Genomic DNA, 19,390 nt, shown 5'->3' on the forward strand with positions numbered 1-19,390 from the left:
ATCACCACAGATAACGGCTGTGATCCAATAAAACTTTACGGACAAACATTAAAATTTCAGCTTCGTGAAATTTTCGCGGGTCACGAAATATTCCAGTTTCAATTTTCCGATTTTTCCAACTAATTTAAAACGTAAAAACCATTCTTAGCTTCCGGGCTGTCTAAAAATAGGCCCAACCCACAGACCGCATTTTACTCGTAGTTGATCGTTTGCCCACAACGCCTGGGCTGATTCCGTCAAGCTTCGTTTCCCGCTACACCGTCAGCACCGGGACTGATTGACCCAGGCCCATTTATTGCACCACCCAGCAGGCAGCTCGCGCAGCCCCGCCCCCCGGCTCGGCCCAACGCGGGAGGGGCGGGGCCTGTGAACGCATGAGGCGGAAGGGGGCGGGTCGAGCGCCGACTTCCGGCGGAAGAGCGCGGGAGCAAGATGGCTACTACCAAGCGCGTCCTGTACGTGGGTGAGCAGGCGCGGGTGCAAGGCGGAGTCTGGGCGAACCGGGCCCCAAGTTGGGTCGGGAGTGTGGGGCGGGATTCTCTCCATACTGGGAGGGTGGCGAGCGGCCGCCAAGGCCTGGGCTGTGTCGCTGTTGCTTCACCTCAGGTGCTAGCCTGAGACGTGACGATTGTGCTAGCTTCCTTCCTAGTCCGCCAAGCTGCAACAAGGTCCCGGAGGAGCGCTAGAGGAGTACTGGGGTCCCCAAAGCCTCGCGTCCATTCATTTTACATATAGTGGTTTTTAGCAATGGCTTAGCCCCAGCCCTTGCCCTGAAGAAAAAAGTTCCCAGTCTACCCCCAAAAAAACTGGGAGTAACCTCAGCAGCACGGTTTGATAAGCGCCGTGGTCTGGACGGACAATGAACACGTGGGCAGAGGCGCGGGGAGAAGTGACCATTCATTTGGAACGGTGAGGGCCACCGTTCCGGATGCGGTAATGGCGGAGCTGATGAGCAGTAGTTAGCAACTTAGCCAAGGTAGAAGCAAGGCTGTTCGCTGCAAAGGGGCGATAAGAGCAGCAACCCAAAGTTGTGAAATAGCCGGACACTTGGGGGCACAAGTGGCCCCTGTGTCGGGAAACTTAGGGAGTTGGAGAAGTAAGGCAAAAGAAGCTGGAGAGGTGGGCAGGGCTCGGGTTATGAAGACCCTGTGTACACTGCGTAGGCGTTAGTACTTCATCCTGTGGGAATCCTTTGAAGGCGCTAAGCAGATGGGTCACGGATTCAAATCTGCAGATTTCTCCCAAGTCATTCTAGTTGGCCTTGTGGCGTCGACAGAGGCAGTGGTGGTCAGTGACAAAACTGTTACAATAATTCTGGGATTGGATAAGGGTCTGAAGGAAGGGTGAAGAGTGCTTCATAATGTGGGTGGGCGTTAGAGGGTGCTCCGTACGTAGATGAGAGACGCGCTGTTTGTGTACCCCCTTCCCTTGGCTTAGCATGCCACCTGGGCTGCAGGGACAGTGGCTCAGAGGACCCTTGGCTTGTTTGCAGGTGGGCTGGCAGAGGAGGTGGACGACAAAGTCCTTCATGCTGCTTTTATTCCTTTTGGAGACATCACAGATATTCAGATTCCTCTGGACTATGAAACAGGTGGGTTCTCTTAGTGACTCTCATGTTTGGACTTCTAGTAGCCACATGATTCTAAATGTGGCTTATATATAGGAAAGTTCGGGAGGGAGCCTCAGTGGGTCAGCATGGCAGTGATCTTGATGTAGAAGGAATGGTGTGAGGCCCTGTGGTTGGGAGTGGTAAATGCTTTGCAGAATTGCCATCTGATAGGCTTGAGATAAGACAGATTTTTCAATAGACTAGGACTAGGCAGATGGGTTTTGAACTATATCGAAATCTAAATGTTGTTTCAAACTACGTGCTAGGTACCTGTCCCCATCACACCTGCTTCCCCCGGCAGCTGTGCTGTTAAACAAAGCAGCAAGAGAGCCTTCATCTTTGCTTATCTGGGTGAATTTCTCTTCAACTGGGATCACACTTACAATATCCTTTTTCTATTTTTACCTTTGTTGTCATCTTCAGGATGAGTTTTAGGCCCAGCTCTGTCATCAACCATGCATATGAATGGGGAATCTTTACTTGCTTTCTAGGGCCCTTCTATTCTCTGATTCTGTAATTAAATTAGCACTATTCTTCTAGTTAGAAGAGGATTTTCCTGAGGATAATGACTGTGCATCCTTACCTTATCAACTTTTAGCACAGTTGATGCTCAGAAGGTATATTTGAATAAATAACTGATAGGTTAAATAACTTTATTTTTCTCCTTGTTTCGCATACAAAGCTTAAAGTTTGACTTCTGTGGAAAAATGTTCAGTTTAAAGATTAAACTTGTAATTCATTATTTAACTGTGTCCACTAAAAAATGAAGTTTATTATTGCCTAAAATGCCATTTTTTTAAAGATTTATTTTATTTATTCGAAAAACAGTTACAGAGAGAGGTAGAGACAGGGGAGAAAGGTCTTCCATCTGCTGGTTCACTTTACAAATGGCCACAACAGCCGGAGCTGAGCTAATCTGAAGTCAGGAGCCAGTAGCTCCTTCTGGGTCTCCCGCGTGGGTGCAGGGGCCCAAGACTTGGGGCATCCTCTGCTGCTTTCCCAGGCATATTAGCAGGGATCTGGATCAGAAGTGGAGCAACCAATGTCCATATGGGATGCCAGAACTGCAGGCTGGGACTTTAACCTGCTGTACCACAGAGCTGGCCCCTAAAATGCCATTTAAGAATCAAAGAGTGAGGGACTGGCATTGTGGCATAGAGGATAAAGCTGCTGCCTGCAATGCCAGCATCCCATATGGGTGCCAGTTCATGTCCCTGCTGCTACACTTCCAATTCAGTTCCCTGCTAATGACCTGGGAAAAGCAGTGGAAGATGACCCAAGTGTTTGAAACCTAGATGAAGCTCCTTTCTCCTAGCTTGAGCCTGGTTCAGCCCTGGTCTTTGCAGCCATCTGGGGAATGAGCCAGTGGATGGAAGATCTTTCTCTCTGTCTCTCCCTCTCTCTCTGACTTTGACTGTCAAATAAATAAATAGATCAGCTGTGCTGATCCAAAGCCAGGAGCCCGGAGCTTCTCCCATGTCTCCCACGCAGGTGCAGGGGCCCAAGGACTTGGGCCATCCTCTACTGCTTTCCCAGGCCATAGCAGAGAGCTGGATTGGAAGTGGAGCAGCCGGGACTTGAACCAGCGCCCATATCGGATGCTGGCACTACAGGCAGTGGCTTTTTTTTTAAAGATCTATTTATTTGAATGGTAAAGTGACAGAGAAAGAGAGAGACATATCTCCCATCTGTTGGTTCACTTTCCAAATGGCTACAATGGTTTGGACTGGTCCAGGTGAAACCAGGAGCCAGGAATCAGGCACTCCTTCTGGGCTTCCCATATAGGTGGTAGGGGCCCAGATACTTGGGCCATCATCCAGTGCTTTCCCAGGTTACACTAGCTGCTTTCCCAGGTACATTAGCAGGGAGCTGGATCAGAAGAGGAACAGCTGGGACTCAAACCTGTGCTCTGACAAGGGATGCTGGCACTGCAAGCAGAGGCTTAACTCATCGCACCACAGTGCTGGCCTCAATTACTTGGCTTTGTTTTTCCTTCTTGCAGAAAAGCACCGAGGATTCGCTTTTGTTGAATTTGAGTTGGCAGAGGTAAGAAATTCTGAGCTACCTGTGTTCAGTCTTTGTGCGTATTATTGTTACTGATTATAGAGAAACTTGTTCTCCAATTGGTTAGGTTTCTAGGCCTTAAACTGGTGCTTCTGCAGAGCCTAGAACTGCTTGTGAAGGAAAACTTCTCTCACTTATTCAGACTGTGGCCTGTGAATAACTCAGCCTTTTGCCAGGCCTTGCCCATCTTGCTCTGCAGAGTTCCTGAAGTCCAGTCTGTGAGCCTTGTTACCTGGCAGCACTGGTAATTGTTTCTTATACCTTCAACTATATGGCAGATTGCTGCACCACCAGCTCCAAAGTCAGCCAGGAAGTGCTCTTTGTTAGACCCACATGTAGCTCAGACAAGAAGAGTAGAGGTGACTTTCTCCTGTCTTATTGCTCTGGAGTATGTATTTAGATAGTATAAGAAGCTTTGAGCTGCAAAACTAGACGTAACACCTTGTGTTTTTTTGTTTTGATAGGATGCTGCAGCAGCTATCGACAACATGGTATGGTCAAGAACTCTTTCTAACTGAATTGCTTTTCGGTGGTACAGGGGGTCTTTATTCATAGGTTGGTTTTGTGAACCTCTAAACTTACAAGGTTCCGTGGGGAGTTAAGAATCATCATCATCATGTGGAAATGTACACCAAAAAAAAGTCCTCCCTCAGACATTCTTCCCCACTTACTAAGAATGTAAATCCCACTTATCTCTGTTGGCCAATCTTTCACTGGCTGCCCCATGTCTAGGGTAATAAATTGCAAACAATTGATTGCACTGTGAAACTGACTCTTTTGCAAAAGAGGTAGGATTTCATGAAGCATTGGACCAGTTAAAATTTGAGATATTCATAAGGATAACACAGGGCATACTGCTGCTACAGATGATTTGAATGTCCTGGAAAGGTCCTTGGGAAAAATGTTGGTGCTTTTTAGTATTTGTGCCTCCCTGAGACCCATATACAGGTGCTCTTGGACTTGGGATAGAGTTACAATGGAAGTTGAAAATTACTTTTCGGCCAGTGCCGTGGCTCAACAGGCTAATCTTCCGCCTAGCGGCGCTGGCACACCGGGTTCTAGTCCCGGTCGGGGCGCCTGATTCTGTCCCGGTTGCCCCTCTTCCAGGCCAGCTTTCTGTTATGGCCCGGGAGTGCAGTGGAGGATGGCCCAAGTGCTTGGGTCCTGCACCCGCATGGGAGACCAGGAGAAGCACCTGGCTCCTGCCTTCGAATCAGCATGGTGCGCCGGCCGCAGCGCGCCAGCCCTGGTGGCCATTAGAGGGTGAACCAACGGCAAAGGAAGACCTTTCTGTCCCTCTCTCACTATCCACTCTGCCTGTCAAAAAAATATATAAATAAATAAAGTCATCTTAAAAAAAAAAGAAAATTACTTAAGTTCAAAGTGTGTTATATACACGTGACTTAACAGACACCCTAGCTTAGTAGCACAGCACACTGTAGCATGTGGGTTCCATGACTGGGAGCTGGACTTGTTGCTGCTACCCAGCATCAAGAAAAATTATTGTATCACATGTCAGTAGCCAGAGAAGAGATCAGAATTCAAAATGTGAAGTATGATTTTTGCTGAATGCATATCACATTCACATCATCCTAAAGTCAAAAATTGTAAGTTGAGCACTCATCTATAACTTTTATATTTGAGAGGAAATACAAAGACATATGCTGTTGATAACATTTTGTTGGAAAAAACACTTGAAACTCATCAGTGCATGTTGTATACATCAGTGCATATTTAAACCTGAACACTAACTGTAATAAATTTAATTATTTCTAGTTTTATCACAATAAAACTACAGTTGAACCTGTTTTTTCTCTTGGGTAATGAGGTTTTTCTTTATTCCTGTTATCTCTGTTACCCGTTCATGAAGTATATTCCTTAGCTCTCAGAGATCCTTTTTCACTATTTCAAAGCAGATTTTGACTTTTGAAAGTGGAAAACTGGGCTGGCGCCGTGGCTTAACAGGCTAATCCTCCGCCTTGTGGCGCTGGCACACCGGGTTCTAGTCCCGGTTGGGGCGCCGGATTCTATCCCGATTGCCCCTCTTCCAGGCCAGTTCTCTGCTATGGCCCGGGAAGGCAGTGGAGGATGGCCCAAGTGCTTGGGCCCTGTACCCGCATGGGAGACCAGGAGAAGCACCTGGCTCCTGGCTTCGGATCAGCGCAATGCGCCGGCCGCAGCGGCTATTGGAGGGTGAACCAACGGCAAAAAGGAAGACCTTTCTCTCTGTCTCTCTCTCACTATCCACTCTACCTGTCAAAAAAAAAAGAAAAAGAAAAAGAAAAGAAAGTGGAAAACTGCATCTATCCTCATAACTTCAGAGTACTCTGCACCCAGAGTTGCTTTGGTATAAGCTCTTTGTGTGCTGGTGTTGAAGGAAGGGAGGTGTGTGATGCCAAGGGAGGAAATGGCCTGTGGCCCTGCTTTGTGCTGGTTGCTGTCGGGGACTCAGGAGTTAAGGGAGGACAAGTCATGAGCATGTCGCAGAAGGAAATGGGAAGCTGCCTGGCTCTCTTCACCTAACAATTTAAACATCTGGATTTTCATGCTTTTCAGAATGAGTCTGAGCTCTTTGGAAGGACAATTCGGGTCAATTTGGCCAAACCAATGAGAATTAAGGAAGGCTCTTCCAGACCAGGTGAGTGGGAGCAACTCAGATTCCCTGTCATGTCCCCAAGTTCATTAGTTGCATTTTTCCCTGTTTACTTGGAAGTAGGTCCTACAAGCTTCTTCCTGGTGGAGAGGAGTAGACGGTTCACACTGGTGAAAAGCATGCACTGCCTCTGTTGGGAAGTGGAAATGTGAGCTCGGCACAGCCAGACTGATCGTTTCTCTAATGAGAGAGACCGTGCCTGGTCTCCTGCCTTTCCCGGCCTTCCTGACACTCCTTTCCTGGGGGCCTCCATCAAGGGCTGTGCTGGCAGAGCCTGTGCCTTTGCCTTGGACATCGCTCCATCCTCTTGCTAACTGGCTTCCGGGTTGACCTTCCCTGCAGGAGTTATCCCAGGGGCCACCTCTGGCCAAGAGGGCCACATAGTGTCTTCAGCTTCTCTGACCAGAGCCGCTTGTTAGCAGTTTACTGAAAACTTGAAATTACTAGCGTTTGTTTAATTCTTTCCTTCCAGTTTGGTCAGATGACGACTGGTTGAAGAAGTTTTCGGGGAAGACTCTTGAAGAGAATAAAGAGGAAGAAGGGTCAGAGCCTCCCAAAGTAGAACCCCAGGAGGTGAGAGTGCAGGCTCCTGCATCCGGAGCAGAGGCTGCCTTTTCACAGAGATCTTATTTTTTTCAAGTTTTTATGGAAATTTGTGAATATAGGTACAAAATCAGAGTGAGTAATGTGCTCTCAGTACTTGGCAGAGGCAGCACTGAGTGAATTAAAGGAAAAAGGCTTGGGTTCCTGGTCCTTATTGTGTTCTGTGTGGTGAGCTGCTCAGCTCTGCGTGGTACAGATTTGTGATTACCATTGACAAGGAGGAAGACTGGGGTGCTCATTTCCACCACTCCTGACCCGCCTCCTCCTTCACTGAAGACTGGGCTCCTCCTCTGCGTCCACGTGGCCAGCCTGTGACTCTGCAGGGCTCACTGTAGAGGGCAGAGGGGCTGGTACATGAACGGGTCTGCTTAACTGGAGTCCGGTGGCTGGGCTTGAACCAGTGTTGGAAGTTGGTGAGAGTTGTGCAGTGGGGGCCAGAAGAGTGTGCTGTTCTGTGACTATAGGGCAGGGGGACGCAGGATGAGACAGCGTGCCTGGAGCTGGGGTCGAGTGAGATAGTGCTGAGGTCTCCTGTCACTGCATGTCCAGCCGGGTGCTGTGGCCATGGCTCCTGCCTCCTGTGGCTGTGTCAGGTTCAAGACCTTTCCTATCAGCACCTTGCTCCAGCCTGCTTGCTGGCATTGTGTTCTGGGTGTTTGTGTGCAGGGCGTTGTTTGTGCTTGTGTTTGGGAAGTCAGGCAGTTCTCTCTAACCAGCACTTTTCTTCGGTACCCAGGGAGAGCCCACTGCAAAAAAGGCCCGGTCAAATCCTCAGGTGTACATGGACATCAAGATTGGAAATAAACCAGCTGGCCGCATCCAGATGCTCCTGCGTTCAGATGTTGTACCCATGACAGCAGGTGGGTAGGCCTCTGTCTAGGCCGGCAGGAAGCTGTAGGCGACCAGTGACAGACTTCCTGAGGTTCTCATTGCCTCACTTTTGGTACCCTTGACAATTTTTTTTTTTTTTAAACCTGAATCAGTTTGAGGCATCTCATTTCCTGGAATCTAGTAACAGAGTCAGAGCAGGTATTTTTGAGGTTGTCTAAGTGGTAGAGTACCTTTTTTTTTCTCTTGTATTATTAGAGAGAGCGAGACAGACAATTTTTATCCACTGGCTCACCACCCTCCCCCAAAAGCCCACAACACCCAGAGCTTCAGGCCAAGCCAAAGCCTGGAACCAGGAATCCCATCCTGGTCTCTCGTGTGGGTGGCAGGGTCCTAAGTACTTGTGCCATACTCTCAGGCACATTAGCAGGTAGGTGGCTTGGGAGCAGAATAACCGGGACTCAAACTGGCACTCCAGTGTGGGATGCCAGCATCATAAGCAGCGGCTTAACCTGCTGTGCCACACTCCAGGCCTGCAGACAGTTTCTTGAATGTCTCTTCTAGTTTGTTAAATATTGACTTTTTTTTTTTTTAATTTTTATTTATTTTTTTGACAGGCAGAGTGGATAGTGAGAGAGAGAGACAGAGAGAAAGGTCTTCCTTTTTGCCGTTGGTTCACCGTCCAATGGCCGCTGCGGACGGCGCATCTTGCTGATCTGAAGCCAGGAGCCAGGTGCTTCTCCTGGTCTCCCATGCGGGTGCAGGGCCCAAGCACTTGGGCCATCCTCCACTGCCTTCCCGGGCCACAGCAGAGAGCTGGCCTGGAAGAGGGGCAACCAGGATAGAATCTGGCGTCCCAACCGGGACTAGAACCCGGTGTGCCGGCGCCGCAAGGCGGAGGATTAGCCTGTTAAGCCACGGCGCCGGCCCAAATATTGACTTTTTATTATAAATTTGTATTATTTGTTTATTTTAAAGCCAGAGACAGATCTCTCATCCTCTGGTTCATTCCCCAAATGCCTGCTATAACTAAGGCTGGACCAGGCCAAAGCTAGGAGCCAGTAACTCAGTCAAGGTCACCGATGTGGATGGCAGGGAACCATCACCTGCTACCCGCTCTGGTGCGCATTAGCAGGAAGCTGGAATGGAGAGTGTAGCCAGTTCTCAAACCCAGGCACTACAATAAGGGATACAGTTGTCCCAAGCTTTATTAATGCTATATCAAATGCCCGTCCCTCTTAAATATTAACTTTGATTTCTTGTTATGTAGACAATATAGAGTCAATTTCACAAAGCCTATTTTGAAAAACTGGTAGTCCCCTGGCGCTGTGCTGCGCCTCACTCCACTGCCAAAACCATTTGCTGCTCCTTACAGGCAGCTCATTTCAACTCTTGGCCAGTTCCTTTGGTTTTTGCTTCCTGAAGTTGTAGGTTTCTACTTCCTGGTTTTTCCATTTTAGACATTATTTTTTTAAGATTTATTTATGTTACTGAAAGGAGGAGTTACAGAGAAGCAGAGGCAGAGAGAGAAAGGTCTTCCATCCGCTGGTTCACTCCCCAAGTGGCTGCAAGGGCTGAAACGGCTGATCTGAAGCCAGGAGTCAGGAGCTTCCTCCAGGTCTCCCACATGGGTGCAGGGGTCCAAGGACTTGAGCCATCTTCCACTGCCTTCCCGGGCCACAGCAGAGAGCTGGACTGGAAGTGAAGCAGCTGGAACTTGAACCAGTGCCCATATGGGATATCAGCACTGCACACAGTGTTCTTACCTGCTATGCCACAGTGCTAGCTCCTAGACATTATCTTTTGACTTCCTACTTGAATAGAAGGAATTATTAGCTTTTGAAAATCTACTGGGGCCGGCGCCATGGCACAGTGGGTTAATCCTCTGCCTGCGGTGCCAGCATGCCATATGGGCACTGGTTCTAGTCTTGGCTGCTCCTCTTCCAATCCAGCTCTCTGCTATGGCCTGGAAAAGCAGTAGAAGATGGCCCAAGTCCTTGGACCCCTGCACCCACATGGGAGACCAGGAAGAAACTCCTGGCTCCTGGCTTCGGATCAGCACAGCTCTGGCCATTGCAGTCATCTGGGGAGTGAACCAACAGAAGGAAGGCATTTCTCTTGATCTCTCCCTCTCACTGACTGTAACTCCACCACTCAAATAAATAAATAGATCTTAGAAAAAAGAAAAGTCATTTAAAAAAAAAAAAAAGAAAATCTACTGCCTTGTATAGGTTGCATGACTGTGGTTAGGTCATTGTTTATTTTACCTGTGTAAGCATATGATAAATGTATTCCATGCACAGCATTCTGTCTTGCCTGGAATTATCACCTGTGTATCTGCTCCTGATTCTTTCCCAAGTTCTCCTGCTGGGTCTTCTACTACAGCTGTCTGCCAGCCTGTGAGGGCAGGGCTGAATGCCTCCATGTTCAGTACATAACCTTCTACTTTGTCTCCCTTTGTCATGATGATGTCTCAGCCCTCAGCCATCTGCTTTACCTCACCAGAGAGTAGATCCACTGGCTACTAGGGCCGGGCAAAGGCAGCCCTCACTGCAGGGTCAAGAAGAGGAGGATCTAGGGTTAGCCACCCCTTGAACAGGACTTCAGCCAGGCCTACTCTTTTTAGAATTACCTCCTCCCTCGCATTGAGCTTTTGGAATGTAAATTCAGTTGCTTCTTGGTTTTTGCAAGCTTACGAATCAGCTTTTTTAGATCTGCTTTATCATCTATTTGTTTTCTAGCTTTCAAAAATGTTTTTGTTATTGTCTCACCACTACCCCCTTTTAAAAATTATTTTTGGATATTTTAATTATTTTAAGTATATTTTAATTACTATGTTGTACCATAATCACTGCTACCTATTTTCAGGATTTTTTCATCACCCCAAGCAAAAACTCTGGGCCTACAAAGAAGGAACTCTGTACTTTCCTTCCTTTGGCTTCTGGAAACTGCTGATCTTTCTGTCTGTATGAATTGGCCTATTCTAGGTAGTTCATATAAGTGGAATCATGCAGTAGTTGTCTTTTATGTCTGACTTATTTCACTTAGCATAATGTTTTCAGGGTTTATTCATGCTATGCCATGATTCAGGACTTCATTCTTTTTATGGCTGAATAATATTCTATTGGATGTATACAAAGGGGCTTTGGAGAGTTTCTGGGACAGTGAAATTAAAAGATAAGGTTTGGGGTGAGTGTTTGGTGCAGTAGTTAAGATGCTTCCTGGGATGACCACATCCCATATCAGGGTGCCTGGGTTGAAGTCCCAGCTCCACTCTCCGTTGTACCTTCCTGCTAATGCACAACCCAGGAAGCAGCAGGTGATGGGTTGGGTAGTTGAGTCCCTGCCATTCATATGGGAGACCCAGATTGAGTTGTCAGTTCCTAGGCATTTGGTGATAGGAGGTCTCTGTCTCTCTGTCCTTTTCTCTTTCTCTCTTTCCTTGTCAGTTAAAAAAGTTTTTAAAAATTTTGAAGTCTGGCCGGCGTCGTGGTTTAACAGGCTAATCCTCCGCCTTGCGGTGCCGGCACACCAGGTTCTAGTCCCGGTTGGGGCACCGGATTCTATCTCAGTGGCCCCCCTTCCAGGCCAGCTCTCTGCTGTGGCCCGGGAAGGCAGTGGAGGATGGCCCAAGTGCTTGGGCCCTGCACCCGCATGGGAGACCAGGAGAAGCACCTGGCTCCTGGCTTTGGATCAGCGAGATGCGCCGGCTGCAGCGGCCATTGGAGGGTGAACCAACGGCACAAAGGAAGACCTTTCTCTCTGTCTCTCTCTCACTATCCACTCTGCCTGTCAAAAAAAAAAAAAAATTTTTTTTGAAGTCTATGCATAATTTTCATTAATACACATTTTCCAGGTAATTTTTGAAGACCCTAATGTTTTCTGTTTTGTTCATTCATTTATTGACGGACCCTTGAACATTGTTTCTACCTGTTAGTTATTGTGAATAATGCTAACATGAACATTCATGTGTAAGTGTGTATTTTTAGTTCTTATTAGTTTATTCCTAAGAGTAGAAATGCTGAGTCATAACTCTGTATTTAACTTTTTAAGGAATAACCAAACTGTTTCCCACAGTGAGTATACTGCTTTACCTTCCCATCAGCAATGTATGAGAGTTCTAGTTTCTCCACATCTTCTCCAATAGTTGTGATATTGGATATAGCATTGTGGTTTTGATTGGCATTTCCCTAATGGCTAATGATATCAAGCATTTTTTTAAAAGATTTATTTACTTGGCCGGCGCCGCAGCTCACTAGGCTAATCTTCCGCCTTGCGACGCTGACACACCGGGTTCTAGTCCAAGTCGGGGCGCCGGATTCTGTCCCGGTTGCCCCTCTTCCAGGCCAGCTCTCTGCTGTGGCCAGGGAGTGCAGTAGAGGATGGCCCAAGTTCTTGGGCCCTGCACCCCATGGGAGACCAGGAGAAGCACCTGGCTCCTGGCTTCGGATCAGCGCGGTGCGCCAGCCGCAGCACGCCAGCCGCAGCAGCCATTGGAAGATGAACCAACGGCAAAGGAAGACCTTTCTCTCTGTCTCTCTCTCTCACTGTCCACTCTGCCTGTCCAAAAAAAAAATATATATATATATTATTTATTTTAAAGTCAGAATTACAGAGGGAGAGACAGAGAGAGAGAGAGATCTTGCTTCCATTGGTTCACTCCCCAAGTGACTGCAATAGCCAGGGCTGAGTCAAGCAGAAGCCAGGAACCAGGAGCTTCTTCTGGGTCTCCCATGCATGTGCAGAGGCCCAAGCATGTGGGCCATCTTCCACTGCTTTCCTAGTCCATAGCAGAGAGCTGGATCAGAAGTGGAGCAGCCAGGACTCGAACTGGTGCCCGTATGGAATGCTGGCACTGCAGGCAGTGGCTTTACCCCCTACGCCACAGTGCCAGCCCCTGTTTTTGTTTTTTAAAGATTTATTTATTATGTATTTGAAAGGTAGAGTTACACAGAGGCAGAGAGAGAAGAGTCTTCCATCTGCTCTTTCACTCCCTGAATGGCTGCAACGTACAGAGCTGCACCAATCTGAAGCTGGGAGCCAGGCGCTTCTGCTGGGTCTCCTACACAGATGCAGGGGCCCAAGGGCTTGGGCCATCTTCTACTGCTTTCCCAAGCCATAGCAGAGAGCTGGATCAGAAGTGGAACAGCTGGGTCTCAAACTGGTACCCATGTGGGATACCAGCATTTCAGGTGGCAGCTTTATCCGCTATGCCACAGTGCCGGCCCTAGATTGTGTTTTTATTGTTGAATTTTTGGTATTCATTATATATTCTGAACATTAAGCCCTTATGATATAATTTGCAAATATTTTTCCCCTATTCTGTGGGTTGCTTTTCACTCCATTGATGGTGTCCTTTTATATGTGTAGTTTGTGGGTTTTTTTTTTTTTTTTTTTTTTTTTTTAAGATTTTATCTATTTCTTTGAGAGGTAGAGTTACAGACAGGGAGAGACAGAGAAAAAGGTCTTCCATCCACTGGTTCTCTCCAAATGGCCACAATGGCTGGAGCTGGGCTGATCTGAAGCCAGGAGCTTCTTCTGGGTCTCCCATATGGGTGCAGGCCATAGCAGAGAGCTCCACTGCTTTCCCAGGCCATAGCAAAGGGCTGGATCAGAAGAGGAGCAGCTGGGACTAGCACTGGTGCCCATATGGCATACTGCACCACAGGCAGAGGCTTCTCTCACTATACTACAGTGCTGGTCCCATATATGTATAAGGTTTTTTTGTGTTTTTTTTTTTTTTTTGAAGATTATTTTATTTATTTGAAAGAGATACAGAGAGAGGTAGAGACAGAGAGAGAGGTCTTCCATCCACTGGTTCACTCCCCAGATGGCCACAGTGGCTGGTGCTGCACCAATCAGGAGCCAGGAGCCTCCTCCGGGTCTTCCATGTAGATGCAGGGGCCCAAGAACTTGGACCTTCCTCCACTGCTTTCCCAGGCCACAGCAAAGAGCTGGATTGGAAGAGGAGCATCCGGGATAGAACCAGCTCCCATATGGGATGCTGGTGCTTCAGGCCAGGGCTTTAACACACTGCACCACAGTGCTGGCCCCCATATAAGTTTTAAACTTAATGAAATCTGGGGCCAGCTCTGTGGTGTATTGGGGGTAAAGCTGCTGCCTGTGGTGCCTGCATCCTCTATGGCGCCAGTTCAGATCCTGGATGCTCCGCTTCTGATTCAGATCCCTGCTAATGTGCCTAGGAAAGCAGCGGGAGGTGGTCCAAGTACTTGGGCCCCTGCACTCACGTGGGAGACCTGGAAGAAGCTCCTGGCTGCTGGCTTCAGATTGGGTGAGCTCCTGCCATTGCAATCATCTGGGGAGTGAACCAGCAGATACATGATCTCTCTCTCTCTCTCTCTCTCTCTGCCTTTCTATAACTCTGCCTTTCAAATAAATAAATAAATCTTATAAAAAAAAAAAAAACTTGATGAAACCTAACATCTATTTTTCGCGTTATTTGTGCTTTTGGTATTACATTTAATAAACCACTGCCAAATCCAAAATCATAAAAATTTGCCCCTGTGTTTTCTTCTAACATCCTTTGGTTTCTCTTCTTAAAAATCACCTTAGCTCCAACTTAGCATGCTTTTAGGAGAGGGCAGTGCTAGGATCTATGTGTTCCATCCTCCTCTAATCTGAATCCTTTGAAGTCCTTTATGGTCAGTATCACAAAGGTTTTTGATGAGCAGTTCTTATTTTAAAATGAAAATAAGAGTTGGTCACATTCATGGATTTAACCAACTGTGCATCAAAAATATATAGAAGAAAAGTTACATCTGTACTGAACATGTAAGTACTTTTTTCCTTGTCGTCATTCCCTAAGCAGTAGAGCACAACAACCACTTACACAGTAATTTATATCGTATTGGGGATTATTAGTAACATAGAGATAATTTCAGATATAAAGGAGGGTGTGCATAGTTCTGTGCAAATGCTATGGCATTTTATATATGGGATTTGATTATCTGCAGACCCTCAGAGGAGGGTCCTGGAACCAATCCCCGACAAATACCAAGAGATGACTGTATAAGCATTAAACAGATCTGTAATTTATTTTGTTTTTCAACTCAGCGCTTTTTATTTTCTCCACCCCAGAGAATTTCCGTTGCCTGTGCACCCATGAGAAGGGCTTTGGCTTCAAGGGAAGCAGCTTCCACCGCATCATTCCCCAGTTCATGTGCCAAGGCGGCGATTTCACAAACCACAATGGCACCGGGGGCAAGTCCATCTATGGGAAGAAGTTTGATGATGAAAACTTCATCCTCAAACATACAGGACCAGGTAAGAGTCTCTCAGTGTGGTGACGTGTGAGATTGGGCCATGGCGGAGTGACCATGCGGGCCAGAAACACGTGGTTGTGGCCGAGGGACAGGGGGCCTAGGGGAGAGCTAGCTGCTGGACAGAGGAGACACACCCAGCACTGCTGCCGAGGGCCAGCTTGCTCACACTGTGTTATCCCCCTGCTGTGTCCGCATTCCCTGTTAGCCTCGCTTGATTCTGTGGTCTGCCATTGTAAGCTCTCCCTGTGCCCTCAGCCCCACTCCCATCAGACTGAATCTAGGAAACTCTCACTGGATGGTCCCCTAGCAGCCAGAGGAAAATAAAAAATGCAGCAACAACACAGAATTGTACTGAATGGTCTGTCTTGAAATTTATGTCTGCAGTTTTGAAGGAAGCCCTTGGCAGCCCCAGGTTGATGCTGTGTCCCAATCAGAGGTGATGATCTCCAGCCTGTCTTCTCTCCCGTCTCTGTCTGCATGGACATGCTCTGACTTCCCTCTGACGTTCCAGAGGAAAAACTTTGCGCTCATGGACTGGACAACCCCCATTTAAGAACCTGCCTTCTGCAGGAGTCCGTCTCTGCCTGGTGTAATTCTCTTCCCCTGCTCTGCCCAGTGCGGCTGTCAGCACACGGCATGTGGGATTTCTGCAGAGTCGTCCTCAGACCGTTCCCCTCCAGCCGCCATTTGTGTCTCTGGTCTACTTTTTAGCAAAACATCTTGAAAAAGTGGCTTATACTTCCTGCCTTTCTTCTGTAAGTCCTTTTAGCCAGACTTCTAACCCCATGTCACGTTGAAAGCCCTCCTAGCAAAGATGCCATCAGGGACCAATGTTGGGGGTTAAGCTACCACTTGGTACTCTGGAATCCCCTATCTGAGTGCAGGTTCAAGTCCTGGCTACTCTGCTTCTGATCCAGCTTCCTGTTAATATACCTGGAAAGGTAGCAGAAGGTGAACTGAGCACTTGGACCCTTGCTACCATGTGGGAGACCCGAGTTCCTGGCTCCCGAATTCAGCCTGGCTCAGATCTGGCTGTTGCAGCAGCCATCTGGGGAGGGAGCCAGTAAATGGAAGATCAGTATCTCTCTCCTTCTCTCCCCCTTCTCCCCCTCCCCTCTTTGTTGCTCTGCCTTTCAGACTAGTTAATTAATTATTTCTTTAAAAAAAAAGATGCCAGTAGCCTCCATCTTGCCAATAAAATAGTCAGTTTTTTCTTTTTCTTTTTTTTAAGATTTATTTATTTATTTGAAAGTCAGACTTAGAGAGAGGTCTTCCATCCACTGGTTCATTCCCCAGTTGGTCGCAAGGGCTGGAGCTGCACTGATCAGGAGCCAGGAGTTTCTTCCAGGTTTCCCACATGGGTGCGGGGGCTCAAGGACTTGGGCCATCTTCTGCTGTTTTCCCAGGCCACAACAGAGAGCTAGATCAGAAGTAGAGCAGCTGGGACTTGAACCGGTGCCCAAATGGGATGCCAACACTGCTGGCGGTGGCTTTACCCGCTACGCCACAGCACTGACTCCTAAACCATTTTTTATACCATTTTGTTTTAATGTAATACTTAACGTCACATAGCATCCTTAATTTTTTTTAAAATATTTACTTATTTGAAAGGATTACAAGGAGAGAGATAGAGAGATCTCCCATCCACTGATTCATTCCCAGATGGCCACAGCAAGAGCTGGGCCAGACCAAAGCCAGGAGCCATCTTTGGCCATTTTCCATTGCTTTCCCAGCCTATTAGCAGAGAGCTAGATTGGAACTGGAGCAGCTAGAACTTGAACCACTACCCATATGTAATACTAGTGTTGCAGGCAGTGGTTTTACCCACTACAGCACAATGTCAGCCCCATTAAATACATTTTTTACCTATACCAAAACCTGGCAAGATACTCGAAAGACCATGTGTATGTGGAACAAGTTTTTATTGTATGGAACATTGCAGAACATCCAGCACCCCAGGCCCCTCCTACTTGACGCCAGTAGCACCTCACAGTATTCCTTTCTTTTCTTTTCTTTCCTTTCCTTTTCCCTTTCCTTTCCTTTTCCCTTTCCTCTCCTTTTCCCTCTCCTCTCCTCTCCTCTCCTCTCCTCTCCTCTCCTCTCCTCTCCTCTCTTTTCTTTTCTTTTTAATTTATTTGAAGAGAGAGATTTTCATCTGCTGGTTCATTCCCCAAATTCCCACAACAGCTGATGCTGGGCCAGGCCTAAGCCGCGAACCCAAAGTCAGTCCGTCTGTCATGTGAGTGGTAGGGACCCAACTGCTTGAGCCATCACTGATGCTTCACAGGGTGTCATGAGCAGGAGGCTGGAATTAGAAGCAGATGCAGGATATGAACCCAGCCACTCTGAAACAATGCAGGCATCCCAAGCACCGACTTAACCACTTCGTCAAACTCCCACCCCCCGACAGTATTTCTGAAATCAAAAATGCAGTTAAAGTGCCAAAGGCCCCTAGGGGCAGGACCAGCCCCATTGAGAGCCACTGCCCTAGACCATCACCTCCGTTCCTGTGGCTTTCAGTGGGATCTCTGAGTCAAGTTTGTCTCCGTGCTAATTGCTCCCTGACTTCAGCCCACTCCCAGCTCCCTGATTGCTGTCTTCCCCAGCTGCTCCATGGGCACCTCAGTCCTCACGTGTCTAAACCAGCTCCGGGCCTTCTCCCCGAAACTCATCCCTGTTTGAGTAAATACCACCACCACCCACTGAGCTGCTTGGGCAGAACTTTGGCGTGGCCTTACTCAGTCCTGCGTCACATCCATCCTCCAGTCCTCGCCTGGCCCAGCTACATGTGACACATTCATGTTCTCTTGCCTGATGGCTCCTGCTTCCTCTCCCTGTGTCATAGCTGGCAGAGCACAGTCAGCTTTTGAGTAACTTTTCTACTGAGCTCCTCCAAGGCCAGGGCTATGTTTTGTTCATCAGTGTTCCCAGAACTTAACAGGGCCCTGGTTTGAGAGGAGACACTTAGTAAGTAACTGTTGAGTAAATGAATTAATGAAACAACAAACCAGTGTGAAATGATTGAAACAACCCTGCCCATCGTGTGTCACGGTCAGCTGAGTGAAGGACAAGGTGGCCATGTCCACGTGGACAGTGCATCCCGCAATCCCAGCCTGCCCGGCGGGGGGCTGCCAACGGGCTGCACCCATGTGCGCTGGGGTGGAGGGAGCTGACAGATCTCCTTCCCTCCCCCAGGCCTGCTCTCCATGGCCAACTCTGGCCCAAACACCAATGGCTCCCAGTTCTTCCTGACGTGTGACAAGACAGACTGGCTGGATGGCAAGCATGTGGTGTTTGGGGAGGTGACCGACGGTCTGGACGTCTTGCGACAGATTGAGGTGGGTGGCAGGGAACAGGCCCGAGCCGGCAGGGGTGGGCCGGGGGTGCTCCTGCAGCAGTCCTGTCCCTGGGCGGAAGGTTCCAGGGTGGGAGTGGGCAGCAGGGCGGGCGTGCCCGAGCCGTCTTCATTCTCCACCCGCACGCCCCTGACTTCTGGTCTCTGTTCTGCCCACCAAGGCCCAGGGCAGCAAGGATGGGAAGCCCAAGCAGAAGGTGATCATCGCGGATTGTGGCGAGTTCGCCTGAGCTGAGCTGGCGCCCTCTGCCCTCGCTCTGCACACCCAGGAAGGAGTTGCGGCCTCCGGGACCAGCACGGAAGCAGCGTTCGTGGCCAGAGCCCTTCCTTGGCGTCAGCTCCGGCAGGCACAGCATGGACTTCTCTGGGCTCTTTCCCATCGTGCCTGGGCCAGGAGCAGCCAGGCAGGCACCGCCCTCCCCATCACGGAGAGGCCCGTCCCCCACCTGCCCGGGGGGACCCTGGAGGTTTTCTCCACCGAAATAAATCCTTGTCCTCAGACTGCTGCCTCCAGCCAGCTCCTAGGGTTGTCAGAGTTTGCGTCTGTGGCTGAGCTTTCCTCTGAGATGGGCTGGCAAGTGGCCAGGGCAGTGTCCTCCCTGTAGATTGTTTTTCCCCTCATGGACCAGTCCCTTTTGATACCAGGTAATCCACCTGCACACCGGTAGCCCTGTCAGACCGTGTCAAGACAGCAGAGTTCAAAGGCCGTGGCAACGCTCTGTCTTCTGCAGCCTCTGCTCCTTAGCTGCTCCTGGCCTCGGAGCCGCAAGGGTACCTGCCAGTCACGCTCCATGATGCGTTTATATTGCATACTTCTATTTCACAAATTTTTCTAATAATGTTTTACAGCTCAAAGTGCTTTTCCTCTGCTACATACTGTACTTGTCAGGGTTAGGAAGTCAGCAAATTACATGGACCTGTTTTTGTGAATAAATTTTATTGGAACACAGCCACATCTATTTGTTTACGTATGGTTATGGCTGCTTCCTCACTAC

The 19,390-nt window shown here is 48.4% G+C and overlaps 1 protein-coding gene across 1 annotated transcript; it reads left to right on the top strand.

Moving 5' to 3' along the window:
• Positions 1-386: 386 nt before the first annotated feature.
• PPIE (peptidylprolyl isomerase E) lies at positions 387-19,366 on the top strand. Its single transcript, XM_062191037.1, has 10 exons — positions 387-463; positions 1,493-1,591; positions 3,612-3,655; positions 4,138-4,164; positions 6,230-6,311; positions 6,799-6,899; positions 7,666-7,789; positions 14,856-15,041; positions 18,236-18,378; positions 18,557-19,366. Exons 1-10 carry the CDS (start codon positions 433-435, stop codon positions 18,623-18,625), a joined length of 906 nt encoding a protein of 301 aa, XP_062047021.1. The 5' UTR covers positions 387-432; the 3' UTR covers positions 18,626-19,366.
• Positions 19,367-19,390: the final 24 nt, after the last annotated feature.

Source organism: Lepus europaeus, chromosome 5, assembly GCF_033115175.1.
Source record: "Lepus europaeus isolate LE1 chromosome 5, mLepTim1.pri, whole genome shotgun sequence".
NCBI classification, from domain to species: Eukaryota; Metazoa; Chordata; class Mammalia; order Lagomorpha; family Leporidae; genus Lepus; species Lepus europaeus.